The sequence below is a fragment of the Ammodytes marinus genome (assembly GCF_949987685.1).
Source record: "Ammodytes marinus genome assembly, chromosome: 17".
Lineage (NCBI taxonomy): Eukaryota > Metazoa > Chordata > Actinopteri > Uranoscopiformes > Ammodytidae > Ammodytes > Ammodytes marinus.
Window position 1 is genome coordinate 14487504 of NC_137221.1, and position 27302 is coordinate 14514805.

The 27302-nt window shown below is 40.8% G+C and overlaps 1 protein-coding gene across 8 annotated transcripts in view; it reads left to right on the forward strand.

Annotated features, from left to right (window-relative positions):
* The window catches only part of clasp2 (cytoplasmic linker associated protein 2), a 66583-nt gene that overhangs the window by 16395 nt on the left and 22886 nt on the right, over nucleotides 1–27302 (forward strand). For 7 of the 8 annotated variants that reach the window (XM_080045319.1, XM_080045312.1, XM_080045314.1 and 4 more), the window contains exons 3-14: nucleotides 1012–1115; nucleotides 1676–1767; nucleotides 3490–3565; nucleotides 5888–5985; nucleotides 10444–10514; nucleotides 22770–22901; nucleotides 25498–25571; nucleotides 25743–25835; nucleotides 25916–26061; nucleotides 26613–26748; nucleotides 26888–26958; nucleotides 27152–27211. In XM_080045319.1, the coding sequence (XP_079901445.1) occupies nucleotides 1012–1115; nucleotides 1676–1767; nucleotides 3490–3565; nucleotides 5888–5985; nucleotides 10444–10514; nucleotides 22770–22901; nucleotides 25498–25571; nucleotides 25743–25835; nucleotides 25916–26061; nucleotides 26613–26748; nucleotides 26888–26958; nucleotides 27152–27211 (1153 nt within the window). Of the gene's footprint in view, nucleotides 1–1011; nucleotides 1116–1675; nucleotides 1768–3489; nucleotides 3566–5887; nucleotides 5986–9800; nucleotides 9823–10443; nucleotides 10515–22769; nucleotides 22902–25497; nucleotides 25572–25742; nucleotides 25836–25915; nucleotides 26062–26612; nucleotides 26749–26887; nucleotides 26959–27151; nucleotides 27212–27302 lie in introns of those variants that run through there. The other variant, XM_080045318.1, reaches the window with a different exon arrangement.

Sequence of the window (27302 nt, forward strand, 5' to 3'; positions counted from 1 at the left end):
GTTGAAAAGAGTTAGTGTTTTGCTGACTAAGACGAGCCATTTAAACTTTTGTACGTTGTGGATTCTAGATTTAGTGGGTTAAAGATAAGGCTGACACCATTTTAGTTTCTGCTAACAAACCTCAAAACAATGTATTTGTCCACCTTCTGATACTGTCTGACTTCTCTGCCCCGGCGTCTATGTCTCTCATCCAGAAGATGTCCTTCTTATATAGATAATCTTAATTTTAAGGAAATGCTAAATCATTTCTTAAAACAGCTGGATATCAAAGTAATTCATAGACGGCACTCCAACAGGAAATGTTTGATTTGTAGGGGACTATTTTCAGCTGAGAATTTGGCACTAGTGAGCGCTGATTGACTTAAAATAAACTACGGTGCTTGTGTCATCAGAATGAATGCATGCCGGGCGGCCAGTACAACTTTTTGGCTCATGTTTTTAAACAAATGGGATTTGTTAATAATTAGAAAAATATAGATTATCATCAGACTCATGGTCAATCATTGATCTCTTTATTGAACAGATATAAAGATTTAGGCAACTATACTCAGCCTTGATATTTTCATATGCCAGCATTTAAAGGCCCTTTACGCTGTACGTCAGTGATCAAAAGAGGCCGCGGTACTGGAGAAGTTGTGTGTTAAACAAAGTGGAACTGACATGAACGCGTTTGAGGATCTTGACATTATTCTAGCCACGGCCCATTACTCATTTCATGACCTCTCTTTTCCCTCGTCTTGCCAGAACCCTGGTGTTGACGATGGTGTACGCTTCCATGTTACTCGGCTTTGCTCTCTTTCTCTCAAACACCAACAGAATGTAACTAGTGATAAACATGTACATTTGTATATTTCTAACTCCACTTGGGTGTGTAATTTATTGTCTTTGGCATTTATTTTTGATAGACACAGTGTTATGTGTGGCCTCTTTTTACTGAAATTTATGTAAATATGCTCTCTCTCTCTCTCTCTCTCTCTCCTTCCCTCTGTCGATCTCTTTTTCTGTCTGTAGTTCTGCCATCTTTGGTGGACAGACTGGGTGATTCGAAGGACCAGGTCAGGGAGAACAGCCAAGCTCTCATCCTTCGCTGTATGGAGCAGACTGCCTCGTCCACGGTGAGACACACACACACACACACACACACACACACTCACACTCACACTCACACTCGGATGTTGATTAGTACTAAACATTTCTTGTTCCATAAAATAGTTTCAAGACTGTTGTAATTCAAGTTCAGCACAAACGGTTAGAAGATGGTATGAAAAGTCGCATCTGTTAAAATGAAATGTGTTGTATTGTGTGTGTTGGTGTAGTTAGTGGTGTTGTTATTATCCCAGTTATTTGGAACAATGCATAATGGAGATGTAAAACACACAGCAGACAATTCACAGCTACCTCCTCCACATAAATAGAGAATATCTACAGCTGAGAGGTTATATGTGTTTGGGGCTCCCTCTTGTGGATATTATAAGTATAACACAGGTGACATCCCCACTCTGCTTTGTCTTATCTGCATAGTACAACATACATCTCCCACAGCCTTAAAACCTTCTCTGAACTCTGTAATCTGATCAACTCCCTAAGGGGCTGGCATTACCTTCCTCTGCTCGTTCTTACTGACAATCTCTTTCCCTCACTGTCTCTCTCCATCTTCTCCTTTGCCATCGTCCAGTTTGTTTGGGAAAGGCTACTTCCTGGTTTTAAACACAAGAACTACCGCAGTCGAGAAGGGATCTGCCTCTGTCTCAGTGCCACGCTCAACACGTGAGTAACTTCCCCTTTTTCATGTTCAGCACTTCCAGGGTGAAATGTTACAGGATACGTTTGTATAGTGTAGAGCTATTAAATGTAGGCACACATTCTCTCATCTTGTGAACAGAAGCAGGACACACGTTAGTCCTTACAATAAATTCAAAATGTAAATTTAAGGAATTTTCCATTGTCCTTACTACAAATCAAGTAATTGATATCTTAATTGGGTACAGAATACATTTTTATGACAGATTCGGCATCTTAATCCTATACTGACACCATCATTTAGTTAATGTTTGACGCACACTGAGGTAGATGTTGTTTCTGACCCTTAATTCCCCCTTTTGTTTGTTCAAGAAATCCTGGACTAATCTTCTTAGCGGTAGAGGCGGCACACATGCTACATGCCATTTGTTGCTTTCATAAGGTCTTAAAACCTGCTCTCAATTCTCCCCGGCCTGAACTCTTATATGGTCTCATGCTCTGATGTCAGGGCTGATGGAGGACTTGTTCTTTTTAAGTCAACCTGAATTGGATTGTGTCTAACTACTGTGTGCCAAAGGAAATATGCTGCTTTAGCGATGTCCAGCAGGTCTCTGTGATCATATCTTGGGAAAATAAAATAAAATAGTTTATATACTGGAAATACAATCCAAATGGTTCTGTTTGCACAAGGGCTTTCAGGTAAAACTCTACAAAAATGTTCTCCCAGTTTATCAATCTCTCTGAATAAATTCAGATATGCAAATGGTCTCCATGGTTAGCTGCTATTAGCACGGTATGGTGGCCTTATATTCATTGTATTTGATGCAAATATCCCTCCAGTTGGTTATGAAAGGAGTTCTGCAATTGTAGAATCCCACACACTCTCGCTTTGCAGACACACAGCTGTCGCGGTGAACCTGCATTTTACAAGCTCAAAGTGTAATTAAACGAACACACCTATAGACATAAGACTAAACAGTTGAATGCTTGCTTCCCCTTGTTTAACATCAGTTGATGTAGGTCGTATTGTGTTTTCCACCCACACAGCAAATCTCGGCTGTTGGAATGGCACTGCCAATTTTAGCATCTTTTTGCTAATGGAAAGTGACTCTATGGTGCTAGATGCTAATCTGTTACCTGATGGTAAGGATATAGATGTCGTTGGTCAGATTGCTAAGAAATACAAAGGACATCTTTACCTCTTTGACAACACTTATATTATGTTTAAATTAGAGTATACTTTGCTGCAAGTAAATAATCCACTAGTGGAAAAACTTGAGGTCTGCTGCAACCCTCAGTTCTTTTAAATCGAGTCTGAAGACTTTTCTGTTTCCATTTTAACCTGTACTTTTAATTTAATTTAAATGTTTTACTTCTTTTCATTCGCTTTTAAATGTCTTCTAATGTGTTTTATGTATTTTAATCTTGCCCCTGTAAAGCACTTTGAGTGACCTTGTGTTTGAATTGTGCTATATAAATAAACTTGCCTTGCCTTGCCTTGCCTAGTGGGTTGAGAAATGTGATAACAAGGCATGCGTAGAAGAAACACTACAAAGAAATAAAGAAGGGTATAAAACCTACATGCAATTTAGACTCCTTCCTGAGAACGTAATGCACTTCCTGATTGTGATATGAATGACGGACAATGTTTTCATTACACGGCAATATCAGATATTTTCTACTTGCTTTACAATGTTATATATAAATAACAATCCTCTGATTTCCTGGTCTTCTTGTGGCTTTTTTCAGCTATGGAGTTCAGCAACTAAGCCTCAGTAAACTGGTTCCTCACCTCTGCTCTCTGACTGGAGACCAGAACCCACAGGTAAGAGACTGAGCTTCAGCGATATGATGCATCGTCAACATGTCTGCATATCTATTTATACTATAACATCTGTGTGTGTGTGTGTGTGTGCGTGCAATGCATGCGTGCGTAAGTGGGTAGAGGTCATTGAGTCTTTCTTGTATCAGACTGTAGTAGGGCCCGACCGATATGGGTTTTTGGGTGCCGATGCCGATTATTTCCTGAGAAAAATTACGATAACGATTATATATTTTTTTAAATCCCATGAATATATATTGAAAAAAATTACTTTTTTGAACCCTTAAATATATATAAATACTTGTTACTGTCAATAGGTGAACAGGAACTTTTTATTTATTGAAATATGCATTATCTAAAAAAAAAAAAAAAGTGTTACAAATATGTCTAAAGTGACATGACGCATTTTTAAACTCAGAACATTAAGCATTTTATGTAACTGCACCCAACCCTCTGGAACTCCCTCTCTCCAAACATCAGCATCTCAGACTAAATAAACTAATTCAAAAGTCAACTCAAAACTCACCTCTTTAACCCATTGATGACGGCTGCTGCGCGATGCCACATTGGCTCTCCTGCCTGATGCTGCGTCGCGCAGCATTATTACTTTATCTATTTTTCATGGCATTCCCAGCATAGAATGCACCGTCATTGGTTCAAATACACGAGGTGGGTTTTGTTGATTTTTTTAAGACCACGTGACCACCCAAAAGTTGTGTGGTTTGCCGAAAATAACGTCAATCAAAAAAATAGAAAATAAAAAAATAAAACAAAATAATAAAAAAAATACGCCGGCTATGTCGGCGACAGAACAGTTAGTGGCGTTTGGTGCGCAGAATCAAGGTCTACTATAGACTACTGACGAAAATCACACAACACATTGCATCTATTTATTAACAATATTTAATAATTTTCTAATTCATCTAATTTTGACGATTTTTAGAAATATTTTTTGGTTTGTAAGCGCTAAGGGAGCATGTTTAAATGAAACCTGTGAACCTTAACTTTTAAATGTATTTTATTTCATGTTTCTATGTGCTACACAGGCTTAGATATTAAGGTTTTGGTAGACTTGACAATTCGTACTATTTTTTCAGAAAACCCTCAGGCATTAAGGACATGCATCCTAGATTGCCATAGTCATCAATGGGTTAAGAAAGCATAATTACACCGGACTCCACTCCAAACCTTATCTTTAATTTGTCTGTATTTTGTTTTCTTTTTCTATAAGTATGATTGTCCATATGTTTGATGTAAAGTGTCTTTGAATGACCTCCAATAAAGCACTATATAAATTCTATATAATAACTATAGTAATATCAACTACTATTAACAGTCAAGAGATGACCAATGACTCTGCTATTGGTGTCAGGGGGAACTGTCAAGTGTGAATTAATATAATGTATTACAACACACCTGCTGCTGCTGTTAATATGCTATAAGGCTACCTCCGGGGCAGCAATGCATCTTACTCAACATGATTGCTGAAAAAAAATAAAATAAAAAAATCGGCGGCCATTTTGCCGATTGCCGATTTTCGGAGATGTGCTATAATCGGCCGATATATCGGTCGGGCCCTAGACTGTAGCCAAGCCTGTGGTTTAGCTCTCAGCATCCACAGTGTGTTGGCAGGCATTTTAAGGGCAGCTCTGTGAATTATTACTGTTATTAGTGAGGATATGGTGCTATGTCTTGTCCCCCTCTTAGCTTCACTGCAGAATCATGAACACCTACACGTTACAAGCTCTGTGTGTGTGTGTGTGTGTGTGTGTGTGTGTGTGTGTGTGTCACAAACGGATAGAGAGGTTTATATGACCTCATGTGGAGTTGCACACTAAAGCTGAAATCTGCTGCTATTGTCTGCCCAATGATTATCTACTCACATACTGTTCCGACCAATCAACGCCCTCAAGAGTCCCCTCACCCTCAGTTGCACAGAATCCCTTTAACAGCATCCCACTACCCAATCACAACAGTGCTCAAAACTTAACTAGCAAATCAGATGTCTCCCATTAGTGAGATCATGAGAGTGGGCCCTTAAGGGTTCTTTTTGTGTGGTTACTTGCAACATTAAATCTGTGTAATCCCAAACAGAGGAGTAGTAATCTGTATGGAATTATAAAGAGAAATAAACCATTATTTTACCAAACAAACACACACACCGGTTTTACATGGTATACTAATGCAAGTGTGTGGGACTTTTAAATTGGTTAATGTCAGCTCTCTAATTACTTTGAATTGATGTATGTTTATGCCAGTGTAAGCACTTTGAATTGCATTGTTCCTGAATGGTGCTATATAAATAAACTGGCCTCGCCTTTGTAGGTACGTGAGGCCTCCATAAACACATTGGTGGATGTTTATCGTCACGCCGGAGAGAGGGTCAGAGCCGACCTGGGAAAGAGAGGACTGCCTGCTGCACGGTGAGTTGCTTTTTATGTGGCAGTTATTGATTAGCTCTCTATGTGAGCACTGGTAATATTTTTATTTGTGAGTGTGTGTGTTTGTGTCTGTGTTCGTTTGTTCGCCCCCTCTGCACAGCAGGGATGAATTGTGTGGATGGGTCCCGTGGCCTTGGCACTCAGTCTGTCCCAGGCCACACCATGCACCACTCTGTGTCCTTCACACACACACAGAGGCACTTTCATCCAGAGCACAATGCTGACTGACTGGGGTGGGTGGGGGTCACAGATGGCTTACAAAGGCGTTGGGTGGAGTAACAGAGTTGGGGAAAAATTGGAGAAAGTGTGTCTATGTGTGTGTGTTTGTTCATGTCATCTGAAGAGATCCATTGAGTGGTTTCGACCTTCTTTGGTCGTCCTGGTTACATGTGCTTGGTTTAGGGTTATTTTAAGCACAGTGACCCTCTCTGGCTCCACCCCTTTCCCTTCTTTCTCCAATGAGTGAGATCCGAGCAGCAGCCAGTGTTGTGTGCTGACTGCTCAGTATGAGTCTTGTGTCTGTGAATGCTGGCTGTAGCTATGTGTCATCATGTGTTGTGCATATTAAGCCTGTTAGTCGGGGCGCTCCTGGTGTAATGGTTAGAGCGTCCCCCTATGAGGATCAGTTCTCTTCACAGCAGACTGGTTCCAATCCGACCCGTGGTCGTTCTCTGCCCCATATCATCTCGGTCTCTCCGCACTATAAATAAAAGCATTGAAAATTCCCTCCCCCCCCCAAAAAAAAGTTTAACTCTAACCACGTCACAACGTGCACCCCCAGAAACTTTGGGTTGTCCCGAATAAAATTGTACAGGCTTCGAAAACTCGTCTGTGATTCTGAGCCATTATTCGAATACTCGTTCTAAAATGTACTCCCTGAAACCGAGTTTGTGGCAGGAGACAGTAATCTGCGTAATTTGTTGATGATTTATTAACTTTGTAAGTCGGAGTTCCTTACTTTTTCCCCTTGGAAGCGAACAGCTGTGTTGTTCCAAATCAGCTGTCCTCTGTGTCATCGTAACCCTTACAGGAGCGTTTCATTTAATCCCGGAAACTGCATCTTTTCTGGGACTTATACATCCATACAATTACAAAGATCCAATATTGATAGTCTTTTGTGTCCATATTATATCCATTATTGATCGGTTATTCCCATGATGCAAGCCAGTCACCGTTGATGCGCACAGCGCTGCATAGCGAACATAAAAACAAACAGCTATGCTAAGGTTTGCATTTCGCCAAGCATTGCTTTTCTTTCCGAGATTGCGCTATTGTGTAAAAAATGTAAGGGAAAGAAAATATTATATTCTTCCGCCATCTCTCTCTCTCTCTCCCTCTAATGTGCTTGGTGTTGCTTTTAGTTTGCCTCTGGTAATGTAACGCATCCTACAGCTGGTATTATACTGGTTGCGCTTTGAAAGGTCAGCGGTAAACCATTTAATTTAGCGTTTAATTTGTATTTTACATATACAGTACATATATTACATACATTGTATTTTTACATAAAACTTCTATATTTTTATATTATTATTTACTGAAATTATTATTTGCAACAACAACAAAAAAATAATATTCGAATAATTCGGGCCAGCCTTACAAGGAATAATGGAGGTTTTTGACATCAGCCACTCACCCTTCTCAAGGGTGACAGACAGCTGTTCAATTAACACAAATCTCCAAGTGTTTTAAATGTTCTCAACTAATTCACAATACCATAATGATTGATCAAGGTTCACAGTGTGGTTGTGATCTCACTATTATTCAAGCTGGCATTCCTCCCACCCACTATATAAAAATAATGCTGATTTTATCCTGTTGAACCTACATGAAAACGATTGTTGTTCACTAGGTTCAGATTGTCAGTTGGCCTTGTGTAGACGGTTTGGTCCGCTGTTGTCCTTCAAGCTCGTCAGGAGCTGCTGCTGACAGCTGGTTCTAACAACAGACAAGGTTGAACAGCGGTCTAATTTGTTGCGCATTGAACAAACTAAATGCTTCATTAGAACATATGTACCACTTGCATTTATTGTCAATTACGTTTTTTTTTGTCATTCTTTACAAGCAAATGCAATGCTGTAATTTAGCCAAATAAAGAACCAGGAGACATGTTAGAATTATTTCCCCATGCTGCATCTACATGTATGTGCAGGTTCTCATGTCAGGTCTGGAGGCTATTGAATTTGAATTTTGCAGTCTGGGAGTAAAGGTCAAAATATGTTGTTTACAGACAGTTTGTTGAATGATAGGAGACACTCTTATCAGCCAAAATTAGGTTTGTCCCTAGAGGCGTCCCAAAATCTTCAGAATGGTCGGTTCACTTCAGTGCAACTGTGCGCTTTGTAGTGGCAACAGTCGGATGGATCACTCATGCGACAGGGACCCTGATAACTGACTTAATGACCTAGGTTACGGTAATGTGCTTTGGAACTCCGTCCGAATGGGTCAGTGAACCAACTGACCTGGCTGTTTGACCCAGCCCCTCCTGTCCTGCCATGTCAGGCATTACCTGGATTTACGTGTTGATACTTTTGGAATCCCACGACTCGATTCCGATTCTTGGGTTCACGATTCGATCTTCATTTCAGTCTATTCTATGTGAAACTTGTAATTCATGGGATATGAAGGTGAGTCAACATGACCCGCGGCCAAAAAATACATAAATAAAATAATAATTAAACAATTAAATATAAATTGTTTTTTGCATTTCATGAATCGATTTAAAATCGCAGAAGATAGAATTCGCAATTTTTTTCACCACCCCTACATGGATGATCTGTTACAGATGGCAGTTAATGATCACTATTGTTATTTTGCGTATTTCTAAAGCCTATCAGCGATATGTAAAAAGTACAGTGGTAGACTTGTATCTCTGTTAACATTAGCGTGGGATTAACCTCATTACAGTCTCCAATTAGTAAGTCAAATGCTGGTTGAATGAGCAGTCAGTCAGTAGATCTACTTTAGCGCCAAGGTGGAGATAACTTCCTGAAAGGAAGTCATCGCCACTGGAAGTGCGAGTAAAAAAGGGGTATGATGGGGGGAGGGAGTATAGGCAAGTGGGGTGAGAAGGAGAGATGTATAGGGGGGGAGGAGCAGCCTTGCTTTCTGTCTGCCTCTAGCTGCAGCCCCTCCCCCTCTGACGAGTTTATGTGTGTGTGTGTGTGTGTGTGTGTCTGGGGTATGGGAGGGAGGTTATGTAAAGGGTAACTACTGAATCTCTTTGCTGTCCGTCACAGAAACTGGCCCTCTTGTCCCTCTCTCAAACACGCATGCACTAAATAAATACCCTGCCTATGATTTAACTATTTGTGCCACTGTGGAGATTGTTGTGCAATCTGGGAGTGTGTGTGCTTAGCATACAGTTCATATGTGCGACAGTAGGTGGTGCTTTGTCATATGCCTGTAGCGTGCTTTGGTCCCCCCCTGTTTGGCTCCTTCTCTCTCTCTCACCCCCTCCCTCCTCCCGTCTTCCTCCCTCCCTTCCTCCCGGAGCCACTGCACCATGTTGGATACAAAGAGCTGAGGGAAGCCGAGGACGGTAGTGTGTCACTAGCATGGGAGCTAAGGCAACGTTGCGCAGCAACGCAGCAACCTATTGAACAGTCCTCTGGGAAATACTGAAGCGATTGCGTGTCAAAGACAACAGACTGGGCTGTTTACAAACCGAATGGGCAAATTAAAATGCAAATGAAACGAAAGGAACCACGTGAATACGCTGCATGGCTGAGGAGCCCAGTGCAACGCTAATCATCACTTATCTGGAGCTGCTAAGCTGTCTGTTAGTTGTGGACAAACACCAAAATACAGACACAGAGGACGGTGTGTATGACTCTTATTCTATGTGCTCACATCCATGTCTCCCCTTTCAGCAAGGAGACAGGGCATGTTACTGGATGTCTGTGGTGTGTTATTGTAACACAAGTCAGGTGTATCGACACGGAACAGTGTGCAGGAACTGTTTGATGATATTTTTTGTGTAAAGGTGTTGGGTGTGGGACTGAGCATTGCGTTATTAACATGCGGACGGTCTTACCTGTTCATCTCATGACTAGGCAGGTCTGGTTTGTTTTTATTGATGAGCAGGATTTTAACTGACTCTTGTTGTGTGGTTGCTGCAGCTTCATGAGTGTGACGGGTATGACAGACACACCCACACAAAGGCAGACAGTCCATATGTTGCTGCTGACCATACTTTCACTTGGGATTCACAGCACCTTATCCGGCTCTAGGTCAAAACTAAATATGTGTGTTTGTGTGTGCATCCATCTTTGTGTGCATTTTCTTTGTCCTCTGTCTGTAGTAAAGATGATTGAGTAAAGTTCTCTTAAAAACAGCCTTAATGTGATGTATCCAATTCTACAATAATAGTGATTACAAAATAACCATACTTTGCATGTCCGTGTTTTGCTCTAACCTTTCTTATTCTCTCTCTTTCCCCAGGTTACAGACGTTATTCGCTCGTTTTGATGAAGCGTTGAATTCAGGCAACATGGCTCTCAGCCCGAGTCACGGTCAGTGCTATTTTTTCATTAGTTTTTTTCTTATTTGGGTTTGAAAGCAACCACGTTTTGTCATGATGTCAAGATGATCTTACTGTTGTCAGGTAGAAAAACAAGTGTGTGTGCGTGTCTGGGTTGCATGTGCTCTTGTGGCTCTGTCAGTCTGTTGCCATGTGCGCCTGTAAGAGGACCTAACAGGATTAATTGTTTAATCTGAGTGTGTGTGATGCTTTGGGTTTTTTTTTTCTCAAATGGGTCTTAAACCAGACTTGGCCTGAAGGCTGCTGCTCCTGTTGAGTGTTTTGCAGTCCAGTAGTAAATTGGGCAGTGGATCTCTGGGAGCCACAGGCTCAGCCACTGTGTAAAGCGACAGTGATATTGATGATCACCCTAACAGCAAATTTTCACTTTGTTGTTGTTAGTTTTCAGAATATGAAAGTTGGTGCAGTCGATTTACCTACCATCGAAGTAGAGAAATAGTTCACGTTAATATGTTTTGGAATTCGAGTTTTCAGACTTGATGATTGTTAAGTGTTTGTGTGTGAAAAGTGTTCACATAGTATTGGTCAAAAAAGTGGTATCATTTGTAGAATAGAAGATGTTTGCTTATATTGTTTGCCATATTTTTATATGGGGGTAAAAATCTTATCAACAACAACACTGGTTTTAGCAAGAGGATTGGGGAGCGGCTATTATGTGATGGATTTAAATAATTTCAGTGTGTTAAAATTAGGGCTGTCAAACGATTAAAAATTTTAATCAGATTAATCACAGGATTCTGTGGATTAATCACGATTAATTTTACCATTCGAAATATGCCCGAAAAATTCGAATTTTCTCTGTATATTGTTGTATGAACAGATAAGATAAATGACAGAAGGTGGATATGTACATTTAAAATGAGTATGTTTATTAATTGAAAATCCAAATGATGGTTTTAATACTGAAAGTAAATTTAAATCAAACTAAAATATATAGGCCTACCTACCAAACCATAATTCAATTGGTCTGTCTCTTTACTAGGTCTTTGGACAAATATAGGATAGGCTATAGAACGGCATTTATTTGGTGAATCTATAGGTTGTGCATTCTTGAATACAACTTGATTACAGTGTGTGTGTGCGTGCGTGCTCGCGTGTGTGGGTGCGTTTGTACGCTCGACCGCTTCCTAGGGGACTGTTCATGTGTGCCAGGAAGCCGACGTTATGTTGATGTCTGATCACACACACCTCTGAAAACTGCAGACGTTTGTGTCCTCGCGGGCTCTGAACAGAGCGGACAATGTTTCTCCTCCTGTTGCTCCCGACATCAACTGTCACCCGCGGCAGTTGATTTTATATATTACCTATGCCCCCGACACAGACGTGACCGTTAGCAGTTTAAAACCTTAAAACACGGCATGGGCTAACGTGCTGCTATGTTTGGCTGCGCGCAGCTACTGATCCTGGGTCAGCCACAACGATAGAGTGACTGTAGGACAGAGCCAGTGGGATGTACGGGGCGGATCATTCTGCACATGCGTTAAATGCGTTAAAAAAATTACGTCGATAATTCCAGAAATTAATCACCCTGCGTTAACGCGATAATTTTGACAGCCCTAGTTAAAATGTTAAAGTTTCCATTATCAGTAACATTCAACCACGGCTGATTGCCGACCCCTGGCCAATGTTACCATAATAGAAATTAGTCCAATGTTGAGTTTTTATGACAGATTTAGGTTAAAAAAAGAATGTGACCTTACGTAGATGGTGTCTGCGAAGTGCGAACATCACAAAGCAGAATAATTTCAATATCATAAAACTTTAAAAAGCACAAATATGTGCCTGCTTTCACAAATGTATTCAAGCCTTTGGTCAAATTTTAATCTTGACTGCTTGGCTTTCAGCTGAGTTTGTGCTCTCTCTGAGGTCAATTAGCTGCATTGTTGGTGTCTAGCAGAGCTTCCATTTGACTGTTGGTACCTCTAGGCTGCCCTGTCACTGTATCTGTCTGTCTATGAGCAACAGTGGCGGTGCCTGTTCCTCTGTTGCAGTCTGTTGACTGGGAAAGAGGGACGTGGAGATGAGCTCAGGGCGTGTAGTGGGTGTAGTTGCCATGATGCTGTCTCTGGTGTCAGCAGAGGGAGTTTGACTTAGAACTCCCACCCTCCAGGGCTTAGAGCACAGCTGTGTTTTTGGCTTCATGACAGTGTACTTATGATCAGATGATGATCTTTATTTGTATTTCTTACTGCTTGTTATTATCCAGATGGAACATTTTTGGGATTTAGGATCATCACCTCGTATTACAATAGTTGGAAAACGATAATGGGAGCAAACATTGTAACAGACCAGTGAAAAGGTTTGATAAGAAATTCTGGTGTAGATATTCAACAACATAAGTGTTGTCATGGTTGTGTTTATCGTAACTATTATTATCTATTATCCCTGCATTAATCTTGCCATACACAGCTTAGAAAGTGATTAAGTTACTTTGTTTATTAAATTTACTTTTAGATGTATTTAACTTGTCAACCACTGCTTCTTTTGGCAGATCCTTTAGTAGCTCTAAAACAATCTGACTATTAGTTGACCATATATCCTAATTCCATGTGTAAAGGGAAGTGAAAGTGACTACAGATGCCCAGGAGGTTGAACGTTGGCTGTGTGCCTAGCCGTTTGGCCTCGAGTGCCACCAGAAGTGTACTTAAGCTTCTTTCTTTTGTATTTCTCAGCTACTGCAGCTTGTCATGCCATGCCAAAGTTGGATACTCAGAGTAACACATTAATACATGTTGGTGCCTTCCCATCCTTTTGTAGAAGGGCTGCAGCTAATGTTTTCATCTCCCTATCCATCAATCTATTTCTTTGATTAATAATTGGACAAAATTAGTAAGGCTGGCCCGAATGCCATTTTTCAGGCTTCGAATATTTGTTGGTTTTTCCGAGCGAATATTCGGATATTTGTTCCAGAAAAAAACACCATCAAACCAACATTAATAATGTACTAACTGAAACCGAGTGTGTGAGCCGAGACAGCAAGCTGTGTATTTCGTTGATGCTTTAATAACTTTCGAACGGTAGTAAAGTGGGAGTTCCTTACTTCTTCCCCGTGGAGGCAAACAGCTTTTGTTCCGTTGAATGTAAACAAACAGCTTAGCTAAGCTAACGTTAGCATTAGGCTACGCTAAGCATTACCTTTCCTTCCGAAATCGTGCTAATGTTGTGGTAGCCTATAGAGTTATTAGGAACACTATCTATTCTTCCTCCATCTCTCTCTCCCTCCTGCGCTTGGTGCCGCTTTTAGTTTGCCTCACTCTGGTAACATCACGTAGCCTACTACAGCTGATATCACCGGTTGCGCTTTGAAAGGGCAGCGGCCAACTAGGTCAAAGTTCAAATAATTCGATACTATATTTTAAATTAACGTCTAATTTGTATTTTACAATTGTTTTATAACTTGTGTATCCAAATATGATTTGCTGACAAAATATACTGCAGTTTGAGCTACCTTTGCAATGTAAAAATATTCAGAATACTGAATTGAGCTCCGAATACTAATTTAACAAACAAATACTCGGATATTCGAATAATTCGGGCCAGCCCTAAAAATTTGTGATTTGAAGATATCGTCTTCAGAAGGATAAAAGATTCACTGAAAATATTAGTTTTTTCTACTGTTTTCAGCAAATAAAAAAAAATGTTGGGATGTGTAAGTTACCCCAAGTTGTTTGCTCCTTCCAAATTCATGTTTGGCATTCAACAAATAACACTTGTTAGCTCGAGGATCACAGTTAAGGGCCCGTGTCCACCTAACGCCTTTTTCCAGCGTTAAACGCTGGCTGTGCGCTCGGGAGTGTGTCTACTGAGCGTTTTTTACAACCGGTTTTTTCGACCGCTTTTTTCAAGCGTTTTATGAGCTGGGAGAGAGAGTGCTGTGATCGGGGGAGAGAAAATGCTGATCGTCACCTGTCAGTCAGACCTATCAACACTGGTTTAACTGTTTAGGTTTGCTGTTTTCTATTTAAATCGTTACATTTTAATATGAGTAGTCTTATGAAACAGAGAATACTTTCCACCATCCTCTGTTTGGATGAGGAGTTATCACGGCTCCTGCAAACACACACGGAGCAAGTTGTAGGCTGATGTGTGCGCATGAAACGATCCGTAGGAGATAAAAAATACAGAGAATCAAGTGTTCGCCTAATCTGCTCCCACAAACAGGCTCTCCTCCCTCTGTTCTGGTCATTTTAAGTCACTATTTTCGTACAGTTTCGGGTAAACAGAGACGGAAAAAGCAGTTTCTCTTCCGTCTTCTTTGTTGCCAAGGCGACGAGTCCCGACGATCTACTATCTGATTGGCCCTTTGAAAAAAGCGGCGGTGACGTCCCCACCGCCTTTCTGAAAAGTTAAACTTTTTTCAACTTGCAAATCTCGAAGCGGCCGCACAAAAAGACAAAAAGCGCTCGAAAAAAAACGCTGGGCGCTGCGCCTTTTCTCAGAGCGGCCGCCTTTTCCCGAGGCGGCCGCTTCTCATTGGGAATCAATTGAAAAAAGGCGCTTGCGGTGGGAAAAAGGCGTTAGGTGGACACGGGCCCTAACTCCATTATTGGCACAGCAATCTACCAAATGGGTCAGAAACTGACTTTGATGAGCTTGAACTTGGGTGTTTCTCTAAACACTCACCAACATTTCAACCTCTCAGTACAGGGCACAAACTCACAACACCTGCTCAAACACACATAGAATTTAGTTCTTAGTCGCCCTTGCCCCACATCTCTTTTAGACTGGCTCTTGGCGTTTGCTCCAAAGGGTTTAAGGCAGCTGTTGCCGAGAAAGAGAGGGAGGGAGGATAGAGGGAGTGAGGGAGGATAGAGGGAGGAAGCTGACAGAGATCTCTCGTAGTAGGTCGAGTCACAGCGCTGTGCCTATCACTGCCTCTCCCTGATTCATCATGACGGAGACAGAGAGAGATTGAACAAACGAGGGCAAAGGAGAGAGAAGAGAAAACAAAGGAGTGAACACAAGGAGAGGAGAGAATACAGACAAAGACAACAGGAGGTTTCTATCCGTAACACACTGTTACCATGGCAGTTGGGGATGAGGGCAATGGTAAGTGTGTGTGTGTGTTTAATCTCATCTGACTTTGGATGCTGGCACTCAGACAAAAGGCTTGTCAACATATGATTGTAAATTGAAATCAGCTTAAACTCAAAGCACTTTCACCCCAAGTATTCAGGCTCAGGCTTAAACATCATCAGCGTATGTGTGTGGTAAAACTGGGGCGTGTCATCCTAAAATGTCTCTAATATGTTGCACTGTATGTGTTTTTGTATCTAGGTAATATACTATTATTTTTATTTTTTTGTTGCTTTCAAAAATTTAATATGAATGAAAGCCGTGACATATCTGGCCAAGGTTGTTGTTGTGATACAGCCTGCGGCCTGACTTGATCCCATCAGTCACAGTTACATGGCACAGTCTGTACCTCAGCTACACAAACCAACTGAATGCTCTCACAGTGAATACTATTTTGCGATTCGCTGACAATTTTTTCATTTAATGGAAGGTTTAGAAACTGAATAAAAGATTTGCTTTGGACTGTTGCTCATAAGTACAGTGACAAAAACATTTTTTAAGTAAGTTCCACTGCACTCTTGCTGACTTCAGTCTTCAAGAGGGGGTTTCATACCACATTAAACCAGAATACCTTATGTTATTTAGTATGGCAGTAGAGCATGTGCAGACGAAATTATACAACCTGTGCTTGTGCCGTCTTACAATAACCTCTTACACAGTAACTTTGTATTTCAGTTTCATACAAAACATTAAAACAGGTAACATACAGAAATGTTGAAGAGAAAATACTAGAAAGTAATTCAATTTAAAAAAACTATGCATCAAACAGAAGAGAAGTTTGTAATATCCATGGCTTTCTCCAAGCACAACTGGGAACTTGGCAACCCTTTAGGCAAAGTCTTGGAGCCTTATCCAAGTTTGATAAAATCAATTCTTCAAGGTATAATCTTTTATCCAAGCAAAATTGCATGCTTCCCACTAGAAAAAAAGATAACTATTTTTGCTCATAGAACAAATCCTTTCTTTCAAACTGACATACCGTCCAGGTTCAGTATGTATTGAAATACCAGGTTTGTAGAGGACACATAAAGACATACTCTCCTTGGATAAATAAATGAAAGACATTCTATCACTCCTTCAAAATCCAAACCTTAACTCCCTGACAATCCAAAATACCTGACACAGACTCAACTTACTAAAACTGAACCAAAACTGATCAACATCATATCAATCAGTTGCATTATTTAATTAGACAGCTAATAGATTTTTAATTATCTCTGTAATTCTTTAGTTCCTGTGTGTGGGTGTGTAAATGAGCAAAGTGTTCATGCGTTAAAAAAAAAAAAAAAAGATAAAGTAAAGCATGTCAGTGCCGCTGGCGCCTTGCTCAGCTCTTACTTAATGTTATTTTGTCCTGTCTGGAAATGTGCTTGTGTGAATACAACAACACAAATACACATGCATACCATACACGCATACCGTAGAAGCCCAGAGATATTGGGTGCTTTGCAAACTGACCATCAGTAGCAGCTTTCATTGCTTGCATAGTACTTCAGTGTTGACACAGGGACTGACACACATACACACACACACTCACTCGCTCTTGCTCTCTCTCTCTCGCAGACATGCTCATTCTGCTTCAGTGCATCTCTGGCTCAGCAAAGGACATCCATGACCCCGTTTCCTAGGCTAGGCTGGTTGCCATGGCAAAGCTTTCCCTCTGAATATTATGGTTTATCCCTCCCCCCTAACTTGGAAATTGGTCCTGAAATTATACCTATGGGTGTGTGTAGTTTTCTTTTAAGAAGTTCATTTTCACTGAGAGAGGGTGGAAATGGAGCAGTCAGTCTGACTCCTATTAGAGAATCTAGGCCTTGAACCTCAGGTCTGTCTCTCACTCTCCCTTCCGTCCTTCTTCCACTGGCATTCTCCATCCCAGAAACAACTGTGTGGATGAAAGTGAAAGATGGGATCGTCGGCCATTTAAATGTTTTCATATCAATGGCGCCAAATGAACTGTATAATCATGTTAATAAGAACACTTGAAGTGTCATCTTTGGAAGTATAAAACACACATTTCTCTTTCTGAGTTTGTCGATTTGGTCTTAGCTTTTGTTTACTCCTAAACTATATTGTTTTATATGTATCAGTAAATTTCAGACACAATTTATCTCAAGCATCGCAATATTTAAAGAGTTATCAATATATCCTTTTTATTCTACTAGCCTGTAAACTGTAGTTGGATAAAACAAGTTTCTGCAGAAGCAGCTGTGGGTAATCAAGTTTCCTAGTATTGACACACATACCTTCTCTAGTTTTCTTTGGAGCTGGTGCAGTCATGAGCATTTTAACAGCTTTGGGCCCAGTTCTTGAATTGCTACTCGTGTTCTTATTATTCTAATATCGGGGGGGGAGGGGGTGCAGTGTCATAAAATGTTCTGTGTGTCATGTCTAACATGGGATTCTGCGCACTGTCACACGGTCCTGAGTGGGGATATGTGACGTGGCCCATTTCCCCACGGCTTACACAGGCTCTCTGTGTAGTTAGTCTTAACTCCTCAGAAGATATCTGGTTATGCTCTGAGACGCATGTTTGAGATTTTCAGCAGTAATGCGCATGTTGATGTCCCAATGCTTTGAAACCGCTTAACCCAACTCGACCTTTCTACACTTTGTGTTACTGACTTTAAGCAGGGATTGCATAGAATAATGTGACCATACTTGAGGACAACTAGTGGGTCTAGTGCACATTTTTGGCTTTTGGCTAAAACGTGCACTAGACTTGGTTGCTCAAATACATTTTTGCGCACCACCACCTGAACTTCTGTGATTGGCTCTACATATCATAGAGTGTGAATCTTCTTCCTGTGGTTCAAGACATCTTACATCCTTATCCTTACTGTTCATACTTTGGTCAGAAATACCTATATTTTTCACTGGTTTCTGTCAGTTTGGTCTTTCTATTAATGCAGGGAAGCAAGCAAAAGGACAGTTTAAATGTGCCCCATATTCAATTTCACCTTGTGTTGGTATACATTATGGCTGATTTTAGCGGGTTGGTACTTTTTGGCTTTACTTTGACTTCAGTGTGGTAAATCAGCTTTTAGGAATTTTTATATTGACTATTAATTACAAAATATGTTTATTCAATGCATCACACGTCATGGTTGAATTGTTTCTGTTGAATTGGGGAAGTTTAATTTTAATGTGATTATTTTATTCTGTATTATTAAATACACACACACACACACACACACACTCTCACTCTTGTGATGGATATAATATATATATAATAATTTCCTTTACACTCTCTTTTCCTTTAATGCAGTGGGATGCCATGTCCTTCCTTATTTAGTTTTTTTGTTTGTTAATTTATACAAGTACAACCATACAAATGATTGTGAGAACAGAGCCAGTGCTGCCACCATGTGGTCACAGTTTTTTTTAAGGTGTGTTTGTTTGTGTTCACAGATCTGTGATTTACCACCAAATTACTTTTTCCCAAGACTAATCAGCTCAGATCGGCATGTTTCAGTTGGTCTTCGGCTCACCTTTCCTTCTGTCCCTTTCTGTTTGGATAGGGACGGACAAACATAGCAACAGTGCATGTGCGTTACTTCACCTTCTCCATCTCTCCCTACATGTAGATTATATAAAAAGTATTTGATCGTTCCCCCATTGTCCCACTGATTATTTACTGACAACTATCAGATATGTATACAGTATTTAAGCCAGTTGCCTTCTCTCTTTCTGCCTCTTCTGAAAATGGAGAGGGGAGGGAAGTCTCTGCCTAGAGTTTCCATGGCAATGCTGCCTGGTACATAGTGGAGCTAATGTGTCTCTACAAGTGTGTCTATTTTTCTTTCTGTACGTGTGATTAGACGTGTTATTTGCATGCTGTGCCATATTATTTGGTAATGTGTTGTATCCTTGGATAAACCGATTCTGAAAGTATTTATTCCCCATTAAACCACAATCCATCATAATTTAATAAACCGTCATGAAGTCAGGGGATCAACCATAAATCTTACTGTTAATTAGACTAAATTGGATATGTTTATGTATGCAAGTGGGCTTACTGAAATTTACTCTGTTTTGTTGGGATAATTTTTCTATTTGCGGCTCTATTCATTGGAGAAGCTGGTCTGCACATGTCGCCATGGCAACAGCATGGTGATTCTCTCTCTCTCTCTCTCTCTCTCTCTCTCTCTCTCTCTCTCTCTCTCTCTCTCTCTCTCTCTCTCTCTCTCTCTCTCTCTCTCTCTCTCTCTCTCTCTCTCTCTCTCTCTCTCTCTCTCTCTCTCTCTCTCTCTCTCTCTCTCTCTCTCTCTCTCTCTCTCTCTCTCTCTCTCTCTCTCTCTCTCTCTCTCTCTCTCTCTCTCTCTCTCTCTCTCTCTCTGGTGTCTTTGCTCTGCCCTTCACCCAGAGACCCTTTTTTCTCCCGTGGGGCCTGACTAGATGCAAATCATGCTAACAACAGTGACGCTAATCAATGTTAAAGCCCTTGATGCATGAATGAGTATTGCTAATGGACCCATGGCTTTGGTTGGATAGCAATTACATTTACCAAACTGGTGTGTAATACTGTTTATTTTTAGATTTTTTTTTTTTTTTTTTTTTTTTAACCTTTATTTATACAGGTATATCCCATTGAGGCCTAAGACTCTTTTGCAAGGGAGACCTGTTTTCCTTTCCCACGTTACCATTCACACACACATTCATACACCGATAGCAGGCTAACTATCGACATTTCCTTTGGCATTTATTAAATCCTTTGGAAACCTTCATTATTTATGTTGTTTATTCTGCAAAGAAAGGTCTTGAAGTCCTCCTGGCCCTGACCTTTGATCCCTGATGTGACATATTACATTATTTATTTCCCTTTGAAAACAAATAACTCGTTATCTGATTTAAAGACCAATACCCATTTAAAATCTAATTTCACTTTACATCGAGCGATCCAGGCAGTTTTGTGTGCTAGTATGTAGAATGATGTGTAATATAGTACATTTACTTTTTTTCTGTATTCCATAACATTACATTTTATACAGTATTTGGGAGGTTCAAGGAAATTGTTGCTCTTTTTTAAAAACTAAGACTTTCTTTGGGGTCATATTAAATTTTTCTCCACTGCTCATCTGAAGTGGATGCAAACAAGCTCAAATTTGCTAAAAATAAGTTGAAAGTTGGAAATTGAACATCTCACTTCTTGTTTCATTTTAAACCAAGTGTCCTGGACTACAGAGTCAAAACAAACCACAACATGTCCCTCAACTGTGAAAGCGGGAGGGTCATGGCCTCAGATGGAGGGGAGTGGTCTCCGCCCCCCCCCCCTTCACCCTCTCCATTCCCTCTCCTTTGATCCTTGCTCCATCATCCTTTGTGTTTGTGTGTGTGTGTGTATGTGCGCGCGTGTGCGGAGAGGGAAATGGAATAAATATGCTTCTTGTCTCACAGGTAAATGCAGCAGCATAAAAAGTGTGTTAAAAGGTTGTTGACAATTGTGTGCATGATGGAGCTAGAGAAATGGAGAGAGGATGGAGAGTGTGTTGTCAATGGTAATGAGTTTAGGTTAGATGGTCGGGCAGGGACACAGAGAAACCCTGTTAATATTCCTGGGGTGTTTGTGTGTCTCTCTCCCATCACACACACACACACACACACACACACACACACACACACACACACACACACACACACACACACACACACACACACACACACACACACACACACACACACACACACAGTCCTGCCTCCGCACTGGTTGCAACACTATGATGTAACCTCTCATCTGATTGGCTATGAGGCTGCAGTGGGATGGAGGAGAGATGCTGGGAGAGAGGGAGGGATAGGAAAGGGAGCGAGTGAAAGAAAATGCCGGCACTTGTATGGGTGGAGGGATTCTCTGATAGCAATGTAAGGTGTGTTTGTGTGTGCGGCTGTAGCCCCACTATGAAGTGTGTGTGAAGTGTGTGTGCATGTGTCTTGGGTTACGTCTTGGAGAAGAGGGGGGACCCTAATACCACGCCCTCCCAGAAGCATGAGGCGCCTGATCTGCCAGCGGATCTGTGACTGTGAGTGCAGGGATGGACCTGGGTGTGTTGGAGTGTGTGTGTGTATGTGTCGATGACTGTGTGTGCAGGTCTTCCTATGGTAAACATTGTTACACGGTAAAAGGATGTATATGCGTCTTTGCACGTCTTCCACTTAACATTTCCAGAGCTTGACACAATAGGCTCTGCAGCCAGTGAACATGTGGTTGTCTAATCATGCCTGTCAATTGATGTTGCATGTAGACTGTGTGTAGGTAAGGTAATGTGTGAGTCAAGGTATAGGGTGGTGGCTGTGGCGCATTTCTCCGCGGCTTGTTCGTCAGAGCGACCGGAGCGCAACTGCATTCCTATGCCAACAGTTTCATCTCCACTGTCATATGTGTGTCTGTGTGTCTGTGTGTGCGCCCTTGCACATTTTCATCCACAAGTGTTTTTGCTGAACATTCATAAATCCTGCACTATTGTTGCAAGTTTATCTCAAGTTTCAACGCTAGCTTTACGAGCTAGCTTAATGTCTGCTAGCATGCAGATTGAGTGTTTGTGCTTCAGATAGATCCGTCAGTCACTGGTTGCATGGGTGGACATCTTGATGTTTTTCGGACACCTAGAAGTGATTTTATAAATGTGTGTGAGTTTGCCTTTTTCTACCAACCAATGCTGTTTGTAATTAGTATTGATTTAGTGATTCTTGCCCACGCTCTGTTCTTTGCTTCTTGTCTTTACTTTTCTGCATAGCATTCATTGTCTATAAATGGCCTCAAGCTTTTTGAGCTCAGCATAAAAGGGGCAGATAAAATCTAACGTGATGTGTAATGCTTTTTAAAGGACCTGGTTTGAATAAATTATGTTTTAATTTAACATTCTAGAAAACCTGAATTCAAACTAGAAATCGTCTTTGTCTTCAAGTGAATACTCTAATTATCTGATATCTTCAGCTGTGATTCTGTATTTGCTTCTGGTTCATAATGATTATCCTGCAGGATGTTGATCATCATTCCACTGTGACTATTTGTGCTCTTTTTTTTTGATGATCACGATTTGCAATATTGTGTATTTGCTTTGAGACTTTGAAAAGAGTTTGAACAGTGCCCCCTCCCCCCTCTCTCCTGCCATTAGTGGATGCTTACACTCTCCTCTCTGTTCTCTCTTCTCAGATCGTAGTTTTGATGATGACGACAGTGTGGATGGGAATCGGGCTTCCTCGGCCGCCTTCAAGGTCCCAAAAGTTCCCAAGAAGCCAGAGTCCTCCTCTGCGCGCAGGCCCAGCGCTACCGGTAGCAAGCTGGGTACTTATCTTCCTTTACATTTACACTCACAGTTCATATGTTTTCTCTGAATTTGGAGAAAACGCATTTCTATATTAAAAAAAAAGTAGGGTCAATTTAATTTATTCATTACTAGTATTTTTGTGGTGCCTGTAGGCCAGTCGAAAATGAATACAATCAGTATCTCTACAATTGGCATACCTCTACCATGTGGAAATCACCCAAACCAATTTTAATATGTGCTCTATGTTCAGTGGTGTCACAATTTGTCTACTAAATGCAGAAACTCTTGACAATCCACTTCCTGACAGAAAAAAAGGCCCATAGAGTCCAAGGTTGTAAGGCATCATTAAGGATTGATCTCTATGCTCCTTTTGGGAAGAAACTATGACTGAAGAAACTAGCACAAATGACTGGTGGTGTCTCAATACAAAGCTAAAGCTAACTGTAACAGGAATTCATGTTGGTTATTTGTATAGCTATTAGCTACACACCTGAACAACAGTCTAACCATCTACTGGGGGATTTTGTGTCTGACAGTTAAATTAATTCTGGCAGGACATTTTAGTGAAAGAATAACTCCTTAACATTTTACAGTTATTAGATGTTTTTATCTAACTAGTCTTTCAAAAAGATGTTTGTTTATTGTGTTTATAATATACAAGTGTAAAGTGAACTGACCCCTAAACCCAGGGTTCCGTAGCCTTTTTGTTTCTTCTTTTTGGCCTAAATGCATGTGAAACTATTTAAGTGAAATCATTTAACAGTAAAGAAAACCCCCCAAAAAATGCCTTCTAACCCTTAACGTCCCTATTCTGTGGCCACCAGTAATGGCTGTTTGAAGAAGCAAAAGGGATTGAATAAGAAAAAGATTGCAGTGCACACACTCGGTCTGCGTCTCCTCAGAAATCTGATACACTCTCATGTATCATCCTTCTCTGACTATGTCGCTGCACATGATCTGCCTTTGAAACATTTTATATCGTCCTTCCCGTAAAGAGAACCTCCTCTTCTCTGCCAGTCTCCCTCCTGCTGTAGATGTCTGGAGTTTTATGTTTGCTTCCTCTTTGCATGTATTGATCTCCCTCTCCGTCTCTTTCTCTGCGTTCCCACGACCATGCGTCGATTTCCTGCTGCCCGCTAATGTGTCGTGTCAGCAATTTGGCATTCACTTGCATATGCACACGTACACATGTAGGTGGAAGTGTTTTATTATCAAGCATTCTGTCTGCGTCCTGTTACATTGCTCCATTGAAATACAAAACTGAACTCTTGTCATTTGGATCATTACAGTGTTATTGATCGTTGAGCCGCTGTGAATGGCTGATGTCAAGGGCATACTGGGTATCTTACACACACAGAAGACCCACAGCTGTAAAAACCTTTACCTTTGCCACGGATTTAGGATAATCCCTCTCTAGTTACCAAGGGTTAGCTGCTATAAATATGTTCTCTTGTTTGTTTTTTCATGTTTTAGGAATAAGTTTGTCAGGGTTTTATTTTGCTATACGAGACCAGCGTTCATAATGGCATCGATGGGAGGGCTCCTTTGTCTCCATTTGCATTTAGATGACAGAGCACGCCCACACACTCTGGCAACCCTCAGACGGAAGACAGATATTTCAAATTTGCAATTAACTGACAAAAGAAAAAGCTAGAACATTTCTTAAGTTGCATCTGGGAGAACCAGGGAATGATTTCAACATACCCTTACATTACATAAAGCTAAGTAATACAAATAGTTATAAAATTGTGATGGTACACAGTTAGGTCTGTTTTATCCTTCATCTTTTTTTCTTTGTTGGACCAGCTGGCTACATCCATGTTCCCCAGCTTAAGGGCCATGTACAGTTTTTACATGACATGTCTTTTTGGCACAGCCAGATATTACATACATTTATACTGCCTCTCTCTGTTTATAACCAAATCCATGCTTACACCCTCCCCTTAGCCTCCTTTTCTCGCTAACCTAAATGTTTCTAATATTTTTTTTCTATTTTGCATATTTTATTTGACATGGACATGACCATTTCAACGGACGAACCAGATGCATTGTTTTAAGTGTATTAGCATAAATGCTAGTTTTCAACACCTGTATAAATATTCTCATTTTAGTGGATTGCTCTCAGCTCCTCCTTTCTGGCTTTTTTTCTCCTTCTTTGTCTCGTCTTTCCCTCATATCATATCACTGCTTCCCCATTAAGGAGAAGTAGGAGGTGTGGTCCACAGAGCCTCCAGCACCCAGAGCAATATGATTGACGTGCCCATTACTGCCAGGAAGTCCATTAGAAACACAGGCTGCTCCCTTCGACTAGACTATATGTGTTGGTTGGGGAATTGTTAAACAAGAATAACTGAACAAACCCTTGCTTAAAAAAATAAAATCCTTAAATACTAGAGGCAAACTTGCCATTGTATAGATTAGAGCCTGTGTAGCAGCTTGGATTTTGATGAACGGTAGCAGCACACTCTCAGATTTTGATCCAACAACTTCACACTATGCACTGCACCCTTCAAGTGGCTGTGAAACTCGAAGGACAGACACACAGAGATGTATTCCCTCTATAGTATGATTCACACATGTGTACATAAATTGACTCTTGCTCTGATTTTCTAGTGTCAAAGGACAGTGCCGGGGGAATTGATGAAGATGACTTCGTTAAAGCCTTCACAGATGTCCCTTCTGTCCAGGTTCGTTACAAACCTGAGCATAAATGCAGACAATCGCACACATTCATCAAATTATTATCAATCATACAAGTTTTCAAGGCCAGACTGTCTGAGGCTTTTTTTTCTGTCCTTGATATATTTGCTCTGTTCCCTCTCTTCTCTCCTGTCTTCCTTCACCGTGTCTTCATTCAGATCTACTCAGCGAGGGACCTCGAGGACAACCTGAATAAGATCCGTGAGATCTGCTCTGATGACAAACACGACTGGGACCAGAGAGCCGCTGCTGTCAGTAGAGCGACCTAAACTCTCTTTTTTTTTTATCAATGAAATGACCTTGTTTGACTGTTCTTTTGTTTTATTTGCAGATGAAGAAGGTCCGCTCATTGTTAGTGGCGGGCGCAACCAGCTATGACTGTTTCTACCAGCACCTACGGCTCCTGGATGGAGCCTTCAAACTGTCAGCTAAAGACCTGCGCTCACAGGTTGTCCGAGAGGCCTGCATCACTGTGGCGTAAGTATTTATTACAGATGCAGATTCAGGTTTATGAAACAGTCAGATTTTTCTTTTGAGGATCATAAAACTGTAACAGCAAAGACAATACTATTTTATTATACTTCTATTAATGCCTTTGCTCGGGAACAGTCTTATAGGAACTTGATGAAACGGTTTATGGCAGGCAGACCAGAACATCCTGTGTTTATGAACTGTACTAACTCAAAGTTTACTTTGCTTCACCATCGTCATATTACCATTATTAATCTCACATATAAATGCATAACCTCATCGCGATGCATCCTGTGGTCTGTCTTTCACTAGCTTCCTAAATAAATGAAAGCGCCAACGGCACGCGCTTGGGTGCTGGTTTCATAAAAACACTACTTTGTCCAAAGGTGCCGCTAGAATCAACACAAGCTGAAAGTATCTCGTAGCTACTTTTACAATCAAGATTAAGTGAAAGGAGTCACTTTAAAATATATATTTTTAGAGAATTAACTGCAGACGCCAATTGTTCAAACTGGTCTCGATAGCCCTAATAATTCGATGTCTGTGTGTTCTTGTAGCCACCTTTCCACAGTGCTGGGCAATAAATTTGACCATGGAGCGGAAGCCATCGTTCCTGTTCTGTTCAACCTCATCCCCAACTGTGCCAAAGTCATGGCCTCCTCTGGTGTGTCCGCTATCCGCATCATTATACGAGTGAGTTTTGCAAACAACATATAAATAGGCTTTTTTAGATTCTTTGTTGTCAGTGTTAGTGCTACGTCTGCCGTCTGATTATTGAATTTTTTTTTTTCCATTCTCCCCTTTCACATCTTTCACTCTGTCCTCTCTGCAGCACACCCACGTCCCCAGGCTCATCCCCCTGATAGCCAGTAACTGCACATGCAAGTCTGTGTCTGTTCGAAGGTGAGATTAACAAAAGCGCTTATGTTGACACCACAGTGATTTGATAAGTGTCGCGAAGAGCAGATCGCTAATAGTCAAAACTAATATGTACTACAAATGGATAGTAAACAGCTTCAGGATCATGAAATGCTTAGGACCATGCTGCTGACGTTTTTGTTTGATTCTGAGAATGTTGAAATTGTGTCATCTCCAGGCGCTGTTTTGATTTCTTGGACCTTCTACTACAGGAATGGCAAACTCACTCTCTTGAGAGGTGAGGATCGATTCTGACGTGCTCAGAAATGCATTAACACACCGTATCATCTTCTTTAGTCTTGTTTACAAAGGAAGACATTTTGTTTTAA